The following is a 13,057-nucleotide window of genomic DNA, read 5'->3' as shown; positions in this document are numbered from 1 at the left end:
CTTTCCCTAAGTTTTGATAACCAGCGCTCATACCAGTAACATTTAATCAGACAGCCAGTCCACAGGCTGTAGTGGGCAATTTGATTTTTTTAATATTAAAATATTATTTTTGAATGTTGAAAATATTTTTATCTTGGTTACTGAAGTTTGGTGTGCTTAGTCACTCAGTCGTGTCTGACTCTTTGCCATCCCATGGACTAGCCCACCAGGCTCCTCTGTCCATGGGATTCTCCAGACAAGAATACTGGAGTGGGTTGCCATTCCCTTCTCCAGGGGATCTTCCCAACTCAGGGATCGAACCCAGGTCTCCCACATTGTAGGTGGATTCTTTATCCTGTGAGCCATCAGGGAAGCCCACTGAAGTGTGGGGCACCATTATTTTTTTTTTTTTTTTTGAGGTAAACTGAATTTTACTAACAAAAAGCATAAGACAATGTAAGTTTTACAAAACAAGTGGCCAATAAATGTTAGGCTATCATTATAACCCTTACTTCGAAATTTTTGCCAAACGCTGGCTATGATCAACTACCATTGTGAGTAGCTCGTCCCTTTAACTTTGCCACGTTGTATCCCGTGAGTCATTGCGCCCTTCAGCCCCACTGTATCCCATCGTGCCCTGCGCCTTCCTTCTGCGACTTTCCCCTCTTCCGATGCGTGGCTGACAATGGCGCAGGGGCAGCGCAAGTTCCAGGCGCAGAAGCCAGCGAAGAGCAAGGCGGCGGCGGCGGCGGCCTCGGCTCGGAACCGGGGCCCGAGGAAGGGCGGTGAGAAGCGGGCCGGGGGCTCGAGGGTGAGGTGGGCCCAATGTTCTCCAGCCTCACGAGAGCACGTTTCTCCCCAGGTCGCGTTATCGCACCCAAGAAGGCACGCATCGTGCAGCAGCAGCAGCTCAAGAAGGTGAGTGCGGGCGTGCAGCAGGTCGGGGATGGAGAAGTCCCAGTGCTGTGAGCCTCAGTTTCCTCCTTTGTGCGGTGGGTACGGAAACATTATCTAGCAACCCACGGGTCTCCTAAAGCAGGGATTGGCGCGCAGTAAAGTGTTCACATTGTTAGCTGCTTTCGCGAAATTGTCCTCGTTAAATCAGTCAGTTCAGTTCAATTCAGTCGCTCAGTCGTGTCCGACTCTGCGACCCCATGAATCGCAGCACGCCAGGCCTCCCTGTCTATCACCAACTCCCCGAGTTCACTCAAACTCTTGTCCATCGAGTCGGTGATGCCATCCAACCATCTCACCCTCTGTCGTCCCCTTCTCCTGCCCCCAATCCCTCCCAGCATCAGGGTCTTTTCCAATGAGTCAGCTCTTCGCATGAGGTGCCCAGAGTATTGCAGTTTCAGCTTCAACATCAGTCCTTCCAATGAACACTCAGGACTGATCTCCTTTAGGATGGACTGGTTGGATCTCCTTGCAGTCCAAGGGACTCTCAAGAGTCTTCTCCAACACCACAGTTCAAAAGCATCGATTCTATGGCACTCAGCTTTCTTCACAGTCCAACTTTCACATCCATTGATGACCGCTGGAAAAACCATAGCCTTGACTAGACGGACCTTTGTTGGCAAAGTAATATTTCTGCTTTTCAATATGCTATCTAGGTTGTCATAACTTCCAAGGAGTAAGCGTCTTTTAATTTCATGGCTGCAGTCACCATCTGCAGTGATTTTGGAGCCCCCAAAAATAAAGTCGGACACTGTTTCCACTGTTTCCCCATCTATTTCCCATGAAGTGATGGGACCAGATGCCATGATCTTCGTTTTCTGAATGTTGAGCTTTAAGCCAACTTTTTCACTCTCCTTTTTCACTTTCATCAAGAGGCTTTTTAGTTCCTCTTCACTTTTTGCCATAGGGTGGTGTCATCTGCATATCAGGTTATTGGTATTTCTCCCAGCAGTCTTGAATCCAGCTTGTGCTTCTTCCAGCCCAGCGTTTCTCATGATGTACTCTGCATAGAAGTTAAATAAGCAGGGTGACAATATACAGCCTTGATGTACTCCTTTTCCTATTTGGAACCAATCTGTTGTTCCATGTCCAGTTCTAACTGTTGCTTCCTGACCTGCACATAGATTTCTCAAGAGGCAGGTCAGGTGATCTGGTGTTCCCATCTCTTGAAGAATTTTCCACAGTTTATTGTGATCCACACAGTCAAAGGCTTTGGCGTAGTCAATAAAGCAGAAGTAGATGTTTTTCTGGAACTCTTGCTTTTTCGATGATCCAGTGGATGTTGGCAATTTGATCTCTGGTTCCTCTGCCTTTTCTAAAACCAGCTTGAACATGTGGAATTTCACAGTTCACGTACTGCTGAAGCCTGGCTTGGAGAATTTTGAGCATTACTTTACTAGCATGTGAGATGAGTGCAATTGTGCGGTAGTTTGAGCATTCTTTGGCATTGCCTTTCTTTAGAATTGCAATGAAAACTGACCTTTTCCAGTCCTGTGGCCACTGCTGAGTTTTCCAAATTTGCTGGCATATTGAGTGCAGCACTTTCACAGCATATCTTTCAGGATTTGAAATAGCTCAACTGGAATTCCATCACCTCCACTAGCTTTGTTCGTAGTGATGCTTTCTAAGCCCCACTTGACTTCACATTCCAGGATGTCTGGCTCTAGGTGGGTGATCACACCATCGTGATTATCTGGGTCGTGAAGCTCTTTTTTGTACAGTTCTTCTGTGTATTCTTGCAACCTCTTTTTAATATCTTCTGCTTCTGTTAGGTCCATACCATTTCTGTCCTTTATTGAGCCCATCTTTGCATGAAATGTTCCCTTGGTATCTCTAATTTTCTTGAAGAGATCTCTAGTCTTTCCCATTCTGTTGTCCTCGTTAATAGACATCAAAAAAACAGGCAGCCTGGGAAAGGAGTTAAAAACCCCAGCCTTGCAAGAAGGATGTGCTGGATGCAAAACGCAGTCCTGTTGACAGCTAGGTCTTAACTGAAATGGTCCTAATGATAGCACTTCTGTCCTAGAAATGTCAGGATTCAGGGCCATAGGAGTGCTTGTAGGGGAACAGGGTTAAATTTATAAAGAAGTTGCGGAAAGACTTATTAAGATTGCAGAGAAGTTTCAGAGAGATCTTGTGGAGTCAGATCTGAATTTGAATTGCACTCTGCACAGTAACTCGGCCTTTGTTGTTGTTCAGTCGCTAAGTTATGTCAGACTCTCTGTGACCCTGTGGACTGCAGCACGCCAGGCTTTCCTGTCCTTCACTATCTCCCAGAGTTGCTCAAACTCATGTCCATTGAGTCGGTGATGCCATCCAACCATCTCTTCACCTGTCGCTCCTTCTCCTGCCTTCAGTCTTTCCCAGCATCCAGGTCTTTTCCAGTGAGTCAGTTCCTCGCATCAGGAAGCCAAAGTATTGGAGCTTCAACTTCAGTGTCAGTCCTTCCAATGAATATTCAGGGTTGATCTCCTTTAGGATTGACAGGTTTGATCTCTTTGCAGTCCAAGGGACTCTCAAGAGTCTTTTCCAACACCACAGTTCAAAAGCATCGATTGTTCAGTCCTTCGCCCTACAATCTTGAGCATATTGTTCAGAGCCTCAGTTTTTTGTCTTTTTGTTTTGGCTACAGCATGCAGCTTGCATGCTGCAGCTTGCAGGATCTAGGTGCCCCAAACAAGGGATTGAACCCTTGCCCTCTGCAGTGGAAGCACAGTCTTAACTCCAGGATGTGAGAGCCTCAGTTTTCTTAGCCTTGGGTACCGTGCTTACCTCCACCTGGCAGCTGGAGGAGGGAAGTGTCTCTTGGGCAGCTCAAGCTCAGTATATCCAAAACCAGGCTCTCCCACTCTGCTCCATCAGCCTACCATGATCCTACCAGTCTCTCCTTCCAGATATTCAGGATTCCCCCTTTCTCTCTCATCCAGGTTGGATCTCATCCTTTTTGCCTTCAGGATTTTTTTTTTTTTTTTAATATTTATTGGGCTGTGCTGGGTCTCAGTTGTGGCAGATGGACTGTTAGTTGTGGCATGTGGGATCTAAATTCCCTGACCAGGGATCAAACCTGAGCCCCCGGCATTGGGAGAGCAGAGTCTTAGCCACTGGACCACCAGGGAAGTCCCTGCCTTCAGGATTAATCTAGAATGCACTCACTTTTCACCTCCTTGATCCCCCTCCCACCTGGCCCCATCCCATCATCTAAAAACACCTGAACTAGAGCAGTCACATCTTCCCAGATCTCCTTCCCCTGCCCCTCCAGTAATAGCCACGGGGCGCCGTTGAGCATCTGAGAGCTCCTGAACCAGGGAAGCTCTGCTCAGAACCCTGCATGACTCCACCTTGCTCAGGAAAAGCCTAAGTTCTCCCCATGGGGCCTGGCACTTTTTAGCCCTGTCTTTGCCCTGCCCTCACCCGCTCCCTCTCTTTCCTCCTGGCTCACTCCCTCTAGCCTAACTGGCCCCTTAACTGCCCCTTGACCCACCTGGGAACGTTGGCACTACTTGTTTCCTCCACCTGGATTCTTTCCCAGAAGTCCACACTGCTTCCTTCCTCCAGGTCAAGGCTGGCAGCCAGCGTTGCTTCTGAGCAGCCATCCCTGATGGTAACCTCACCACCACACCTCTCGCTCATTATCCTTTCTCTTTTCTCCACAACAGCACTTATTATCCGCCATCATTCAACAGTTTACCAGAGTGTCATTGAAGGTTACACACACACACACACACACACACATGTGCGTGCGCGGTCTCTCTCTCTCTCTCTGAATGTCAGCTCCGTGAAGGCAGAAGGTTTTCTGTGTCTTTGCTATTGTGTCCCCTGCGCCCAGGTGTGTGGTGACACCCTTGGTACCATGGTCATTGGAACTCATAGAGCAAGGAAGCAGTTTAGGTCATAGGATTAAACTGTCAGTTTTGGACCCAAACACTTGGGCTCTGATTGCTATGCCTTTATTTGTTCCACCTCATATCTCTCAGAGCCCCAGTTCACCATTTGCCAAGCAGAGATGATGGGACAAGAAGGGGCTGGAGTTTTAAGCCAGAGAGTCTGGGCGGGCTGGGTTCCAGTTTCCCATCGCTCAGATAGTTTGGGAGCCCTGGCCAAGTGCCTCCTCCCTGCAGGTGCCTCTGTTTCTCCATCCATAAAATGGGAATGAGCAGAAGTTTAGAAGCTGAGGTCCAGAGATGAGAAGGGATGTTCTGTGTGTGTACAGTGTTCTCAGAGGGTGGGAGCGCCAGCCACCAGACTCTAAGGTGCTTTTTCAGCGAGAGGGTTGCTGATCTAGCCCCTGGTGAGCTCACAGAACAAAAGGCAGCAGGCCAGGCCCTCCCTCCCACCTCAGGTCCCAGTCTGATTGCTCCATACTTGCTCCCCCCAGAACCTGGAGGTTGGGATCCGGAAGAAGATTGAGCATGATGTGGTGATGAAAGCCAGCACCAGCCTGCCCAAAAAGCTGGCGCTTTTGAAGGCCAGCACCAAGAAGAAGGAGGCCTCCTCCTCCACCAAGATGCCTGCCTAAGGATGCGCCCCAGCAGTGATCACCACTGCAGCCCCCTCCTCTGTGCTCAGACCTGTGCAGGTAACCCCATGGGAAAGAGGAACTGTGCTCTCCAAAGACTTGAATTGCACCTCGAACTTGACTGGGCCCTGGCCCATGAGCCAGTGAGTAGCAGGTCAGAAGCACACTGACGGACTGGCTTTGCAGGTGCCGAGGTCTCCGCATAGGCCAAGGCCAGGGGGATCTTTTCACCGACTTCCTGTGTCCCCACTACCCCCTCCCACATCCTGTCTGGATAACTTGGAGCAAGACACCTGACTTTGTCATTCCTCCCATGGTCACATGCTCCTGTGAGGAGGCTGTGCTGGGGCCTCGGGCCAGGTGCCTGGACCGCCCGGCCAGCCCCAGTTTACACACGAGCCACATGTCCAGGGAAGGGTGGACAAGCTTCCGCACCTCCAGCCTGGGGGCTGGGGGAGAGTCTTTTCTTTCTTCCTACCTTGGGTGACTCACCTGCTTGCCCTCTACAAATATCCCTGTGTCTTCCTGTCTGCCAGGGACAGGCCAGACAGCCTAGGGAGCCACTTTCCCATTCTCGGGGCAGACACTGATACCACCTTGTAGAGTCAAAGTGATGATTAAACCAGCAGCGTTTTTGAACTTCTCTGTGCCATCTTTATCGTTATAAAAAGTCATAACAGTGATCTAGCCGTGCCTGTGGCCCAGACGCGGTTCAGGTGCTTCCCACACGTCTCATCTCAATCCTCACGATGCCCAGGTCAGGTCACGTCATTCATGGTCCCGAGCAAGGACTTGAACCCGCCACTGGCAGAATCGCAGTGCACTCTCTCAGCTGCCAAACCACTGCCTCCCTTCACAGACCCACGTTTCTGACCTGTTCCATCCTGGGCTCCCCTCCTCTAAATCTGCCGTCTTGAAGACCAACCACTTATGGTTTTGAGATTAATGTGGCCAATTCTGATGAAACTGGTAGAAAATCCTACTTAAAGAGTGGTGTTGTCATATCCTAGTGGCTTGCCCAGTGGCTCGGTGGGTAAAGAATCCGCCTGCAATGCACGAGACACTGGGATGCAGGTTTGATCAAGGACCTGGGGAGCAGGGACCAGGGCAGGCTATAGTCTGGGGGATGCTAAGCTGCTGTCTTTGGAGGGAGGTGGGCATGTGGTGGCTGATCGTCCCAGGCGAGTGACTAATTCCCTGGTGGCCCAGCCTTTCCCAGCCAGTCTCACCCACCCCACATGGGTTTCCTTTGTCCCACATAGTAGTGGTCAACATTTTTTGAACACCCAACATTTTTCTAAAAAGAGGGAACAGGGACTTCCCTGGCAATCCAGTGGTTAAAACTCCACACTCCCAGTGCAGGGGGCACGGGCAGTCCCTGGTCTGGACGATGTCACATGGCTCAGCCAAGTAACAAAAAGCAGGGAACAACCACTGTGGAAAACAGTCCGGTGGCTCCTCACTAAGTTTAGCCCGGAGTTGCCACCACGTGACCCGGCCCTTCTCCCAGGCACACACCTTAAGGGACTGAACTCAGACAGCATCTCACACACTACATTCACAGCAGCACTGGTCACAGTCACCCAAAGGTGGCAGCAACCAAATGCCCAGCAGATAACTGGATAAACAAAATGTAGATTATCCACACAATGGAGTATTTATTATTTGGCCATATAAAACAATGGCCTCTGGTGGCTCATTGGTAAAGAATCCGCCTATAATGCAGGAGACTGGGGTTTGATCCCTGGGGTCAGGAAGATCCCCTGGAGGAGGAAATGGCAACTCTGTCCAGTATTCTTGCCTGGAGAGTCCCCATGGACAGAGGAGCCTGCTGGGCTACAGTCCATGGGGTTGCAGAGCCGGACAGGACTAAGTGACTAAGCTATCAGTCACCATAAGACAGAACGATACAGGCTACACCATGGGTGAACCTCAAAAACATTCTGAAAGCAGACAGACACAAAAGGCCACGTAATACGTGATTCCGTATATGTGAAATGTCCAGAAGAGGCAAATCCACAGAGACTGGGGTGCACTATGGGGTGCCAGGAAATGGGGAGTGTCAGCTAATGGGTATGGCTTCAGCTTTGGAAGGCAGTGATAAGATTTTGCAGCTTGATAGAGGTTGCAAACATTGTGGAGGTGCTAAATGCCACTGAATTATACCCTTCTAAATGATAAATGTTCCTTGTGGGTTTTAACCACTGGAAAAAAAAGGCAGGAAGGGAAATTTCACACCCCCTCCCCCCAAAAAATCCTAATTTACATCTCAAAAAAACGAGTTGTGGCAGCAGAGCCCTAATTTGATAGAGACTTCACAGTTGGGAGTTACCTGGAGTCCAGGGCTCAGGATTTCTGTTGGGGAGGATGGAGCTGGTGAATGGCTCACAGACCCTTAACTAGAGGGCAGGACCGCTGCTGGGCTCTGTGACACCCCCAGGGCACACCCTTCTTTTGAACCCCACCTAGGGGCCTGGACCTCCTGCCATCTGCCCACCTCACAGCAGTTTTCTACCCTAAGCAGGTAGCAAGTGACTTGTGCCCTTGAAATGGGATTGCTTTGAAATCCCATTGGATTTTTCCTCAATGGGGATTTTTCCTCAAATTATTCATTTATGGCTGTGTTGAGTCTTTGTTACTGTGCTCAGGCTTTCTCTAGTTGCAGCAAGCAGGGGCCTACTGTTTATTACAGTGTGCGGGCTTCTCATTGCGGTGACTTCACAGGCTCTAGGGCAAACGGGCTCAGTAGTTGCGGCACACTGGCTCTGTTGCTCTGAGCTTGTGGGATCTTCCCTGATCTGGGATCAAATCTGTGTCTCCTGCATTGGCAAGTGGATTCTTAACCAGTGGACTGCCAGCGAAGTCCATGATGGGCATTCATTGTGCGCCTACTGCATACCAACCTCTGCGCTAAGGGAGAACTGAGAGCTGACATTTTAGTGGGGAGAACAGGAAACAGGAAGTCCCAGGCCACCCCCTCCAGACCCCACCCTCCTCCCTGAGCTGCCTCTTGGCCTTTTTCAGCCCCTATTGCTCCTCCGCTCCCAGGTGTCCCCGCAGAGAGCCTCCTCTGTCCCCCGCCCCAGGAGGTGGTCCCTGTGCCACTCTCCTCCGTTTTCTGTTCTGCATCTTTGTTATGTCTTGAGCACATGGAACAATGGACAGCAGTTGCTCCACGAACAAGCGTTTGTTGAATGAAGGAAGGAAGGAACATTTTGCGTCTCAGTGAATCTTTCTGACCATTCAAAGCACCGTCTCCATACAACACGTGCTTGCCTTCCAGGTTAGCTGATTCATAACAGCCTCTTCGAACTTCACAGCTCCGTGAATTGTCAGCAACTGATAGCAATTCAAAACCACTGTTACCTGCTCCTTCCGGCTCATCCAGCCGAGGTCCCATTGACAAGCCTCCTCCCCTGTGGAAAAACCAATTGGCCTCCATTCGGACATGTATTTACTCGAATAGTCTGAATAGTCTGATCTGTCCTTAAGAGTGCCTGTTTTTCTGGACTCTTGAACCTCGTGGAACATCTGCCTGGTTCCCATAGGAGTTCAATAGAAAAAAAAAATCTTAATACGTGTCCTTTATTTGTCAGTGAGAGCCATGATTACACCCGCTTTTGAAAATTATCTTTTAAACTTTCTATGTGGAATCTCAAAAGGGCGAGGGCTGGGACTCTCTGGGCTCTGGGTGCCATCTGGCGCGTCCCTCAGCCACAAGGGGGCGCCTCAGACCCTGGGCCAAGCCCATGACGCAGGGCAGGCGGAGGACTCTTGTAAACTGGCTCCCTTTGTCCCTCTGATGCCAGCCCCTTGGAGGGGGACCCCAGGGGTGAGGAAGGGCATTCAGGTGTGACAGATATGGAATCTGGACTGTCAACCCATCTGTTTTGTCTTCCCCGACCCTCCACCCTGTCACTGTCCCGAGTGACTCCTCTCCTTCCTAGCACGTGGGTCCTGCCCGCAAATCCCCTTTTAGTGTCGCAGCCGAGAGCCCCAAACTTGGGCAAATCCCCATACCTCCTGTTCTTTTCAGTCCCTCTCTGAGCCTCAGTTTCCGCACCTGTTAAATGGAGACCCTAACACCTCGTCCTGAGTGTGGAGAATTCGCTGAACCTTAAGGCTGTGACAGCTGCCTTTGTGTCCTGGGTGGGGTGGGAAGCCCAGTTCCAGCCACTCAGCCTGTCTTCTTTCCCTGCTTCCCCCACCCTCGCCACTCTGCCCACCCCCTACCCCTCCCCGCAGTCATTAAATGTAGCTTTTTCAGACAATTATTCCTGCAGGAGCCTTTTCCTCTCTTGCCTCCACCTTCCCCCTCTGCCTGGAATGCCCATTTTTCCTGGCAGGGCCCTGACTCTCTGCCCATGAGTTTGTGTTCCAAAAGGGAAGAAAAGAAATGTAAGAAGCAGATCTTGCCAGCTGGGCAGGCCAGAGGGGCTGTGTCCAGACCAGGAAGCGAAACTGCCCTGGCTGGTTTCCTGCCTGAGTCTTCAGGAGCCTTGGAGTGCCTGGGTGGGTGGGTAGGTGGGGGCCATGTGGGGGTGTGCTGGCAGAGGGAGGGACCCTTGGAAAGTTAGAATGGGGTGGCCAGAGTTGTGGGGCGCAGCCCCCCTCATGTGAGACTGCAGGGTTGCCCCGTTTCTCATGGGTCTCAAGGACATGTGGGTTTGGGGTCTGGAGTTGTGGATGCCTAGACAGTGAGCTCACAGCAGGGCGGGCAGGATAAATGTGCTTCCATTCCCTGAAGCCCAAACTCACTGTCTACCCTGAGAGGACTTGCCCGTGGCTGGAACCCAACCCCCCAATCTTCTTTTCTAAAAGTGTTGCTGGGTTTGAAATAGGCTTGGAGACGGCATCCCGGAGGTGTGACACATTTCCTAGGTGTCTTTCTGATTTCTCACATTCTGGGGTTGCTATGTGGCCTTGGACAACTTTCTTACCCTTTCTGGGCCTCATTCCCCTCATCAGGGATCAGAATGGAATGCTAGTGTGTCCCAAACGGTGCATTTGATCCCCATCCAATGTGATAAGACCAGCCCACTCGTCAAGGTAGGGCTTGAATGCTGGCCCTACCCTTTCCTGCTGTGGATCTTGATTAAGTCACCTGACCTGTCTGTGCCTCAGTTTTCTCATCCAGGAGATGGGGATGGTGGCACTATTAGTATCTCTTATTAATAAGAGAATAAAATAAACCTCCTCACCTTTTGATGCCCCGTTCTCTGTTCCTCTACACATCCTGTTCCATGGGCTTGGAGTGCCTTCTCTGGTTCAGCATCTTGGGGCACCCACTGAAGCATCGTCAGAAGGACCAGCCACATACTAGATGCTGAAGGGAGCCGCTTGGAACAGCCGGACCGTGGGTCCTGTTTGCCAGGGGAGCAGCTGAAAGACTTGTTTTGGTGAAGTTCTGCCTGCTTCTCTCCTCACCCATTACCCCTTCCCCATACATCTGTCTCTGCCTCAAATCCTTGCAAGAAAGACACGCTTTACTAAGTCTAGGGCTTCCCAGGCAGGCAAAGACCACCCCTCTAAGCCTCAGTTTCCCCATCTGAGCAATGGAGATAACATCCCCATTTTGCAGCACTGTCAGAAAGCTTAAACTTGATCATGTGTCTGAACAGCTACAGTACACCATAAACAATCAGTACAGTATTATTATTATTGTTTCTTTTGTTGTCATCGTGGTCAGCTGTGGTTTCTCAAGACCCACAGAAATTACAATGGAGTGCTGTCCCATAGAAACGACCACGCAAGTTGCATACATAACTTGACATGCCCTGAGACCCCATAGAATAAAATGAATACACAATGAAACCGGTGGAGTTAATTTTAATAATGTATTTTACTTAACACAAACTTATCTAAGATAGCATCATTTCAACATGTAATCAATATAAAAAAGTTCTTAAGTTATTTTGCCTTTTTTCTTACTAAGTCTCTGAAATCCAGTGTGCTTACATTGACATGCTTAGTCACTCGGTCATGTTCAACTCTTTGTAGCCCCATGGACTGTAGCCCACCAGGCTCCTCTGCCCATGGGATTCTCCAGGCAAGAATACTGGAGTGAGTAGCCATTCTCTTCTCCAGGGGATCTTCTTGACCCAACAATCAAAACTATGTCTCCTGCATTGTAGGCAGATTCTTTACTGTCTGAGCCACGAGGTAAGTCCACAGCACAGGCTAATTCAGGCTGACCCCATTTCAAGGACTCAAAAGCCCACTTGTGGCCAGTGGTGACCATATTGGACAGTGCAGGTCAGAGAGAGTTTGCTGAATGGTGGGTTGGGGACTGGCCAGAACGTGCAGCTGTGAAACTGGAAATTCCTGGAAGGAAAAAGCCAGAGTTTCCATATGAGGAGGGGCAGGGGGCAGCCATTAGACCAATTAAGAGCCAGCTTGAGTTTTTCCTGCTCTGTACATCATTTCAGTGGAATGGGAACAGGCATGAGTTGGTTTAGTCAACAAGTTATATATAGATTGAGCCACTGCTGTATGTCCTGAGGTGTTCAGGTGCTGGCCTTAAAGCAGTGCATCAGCTGGACAAACTACTGCCTCTTGGAGCTCGCCATGGAGCAGGGAGAGACAGAAGGTAAACAACTGCTGAAATGATAAAGAAACGTAATGCTGACGGAGAGAAGTGTGGCAAAGGGGAAATGCAGGGTTCTCTGAGGACATGGAGCTGGCAGGGGCCACGGTGGGCAGAAGCCGGGGGTGTGGGTTGGGCTGGGGAACTGCAATGAGCACCACCGACAGCTTCAAGGTCAGAGATGTGGCCCAGATAAGTTGAATCAGAAAAAATAATTCAGAAGTGGTCAGATTTAACATCTATTACATTGAACTTTATGAGACTGTCATTTAGTGTATCAAAAATGATTGAAAATCAATAATTTCATATGACTCAACATAATATATGGAGAAGGAAATGACAACCCACTCCAGTATTCCTGTCTGAGAAATCCCATGGACAGAGGAGCCTGGCGGGCTACAGTCCATGGGGTCACAAAGAGTCGGACACTACTTAGTAACTAAAAGACAACAACAATATATGAGGCATAGAATGGATTGGGGGTACTTATCTTGGGGCTCAAGGATGGATTTGAATTTGGCTCTATTTCTAGAGAGGGTGCCCGCAGCCCCCATAAGCTCTACCAAGCGACCTGTGATCCCTCCATTCCGCAAAGCATCAAAACTTGACCTGGAGCCCAGAGAGGCTGTTTCTCACGCCCCACAGCCCAGAGGGAGGATGGGCTGAGAGGTTGCCCGGGGATCCCGCCGCTCTGTCTCGCTCCCGGGCCGAGCAGTGTTGATTGTCCCCTCGCGGCGCCCGGAAGCGACCCTCAGTAAACAAAGCTGTGTGTGGGCACAGCCCCAGCAGCCCTGGGAGCGCTGTCCAGCCCGAGGGGGGCGGGGGAGGAATGTTGTGAATGAACCCAAGACCCGCCCCGAAACTCCGCTTAAGGCCGGCGCTGCGGGGTCTCCTCCCACTGTGATTGGTCTTCGGCTCTTCGTGATTGACAGCCCAGCTCGCTGAGCGTCCTGATTGAGTAGTCCCGAAAAGACGGGCAGTGCACGTAACGAATGAACAGCGTCGACTTGGATACGGATCTG

At 50.3% G+C, this 13,057-nt stretch overlaps 1 protein-coding gene across 1 annotated transcript; it reads left to right on the top strand.

Moving 5' to 3' along the window:
• Window positions 1-608: 608 nt before the first annotated feature.
• C7H19orf53 (chromosome 7 C19orf53 homolog) lies at window positions 609-6,088 on the top strand. The gene is made up of 3 exons (XM_070792696.1): window positions 609-764; window positions 842-897; window positions 5,309-6,088. Exons 1-3 carry the CDS (start codon window positions 665-667, stop codon window positions 5,447-5,449), a joined length of 297 nt encoding a protein of 98 aa, XP_070648797.1. The 5' UTR covers window positions 609-664; the 3' UTR covers window positions 5,450-6,088.
• The last annotated feature ends 6,969 nt before the right edge of the window (window positions 6,089-13,057 follow it).

Source organism: Bos indicus, chromosome 7 (assembly GCF_029378745.1).
Source record: "Bos indicus isolate NIAB-ARS_2022 breed Sahiwal x Tharparkar chromosome 7, NIAB-ARS_B.indTharparkar_mat_pri_1.0, whole genome shotgun sequence".
NCBI lineage: Eukaryota > Metazoa > Chordata > Mammalia > Artiodactyla > Bovidae > Bos > Bos indicus.
The sequence above is the reverse complement of the archived record's forward strand: the minus strand, read 5'-3'. Positions and strand labels throughout refer to the sequence as shown.

What these genes read in the sequence shown, in the direction of transcription:
- C7H19orf53 (XM_070792696.1), top strand. Translation starts at nt 665, where the DNA reads ATGGCGCAGGGGCAGCGCAAGTTCCAGGCGCAGAAGCCAGCGAAGAGC. An exon ending in CCGGGGCCCGAGGAAGGGCG is followed by an intron (nt 765 to 841) that starts GTGAGAAGCGGG and finishes GTTTCTCCCCAG; the next exon opens with GTCGCGTTATCGCACCCAAG. An exon ending in AGCAGCAGCAGCTCAAGAAG is followed by an intron (nt 898 to 5,308) that starts GTGAGTGCGGGC and finishes TGCTCCCCCCAG; the next exon opens with AACCTGGAGGTTGGGATCCG.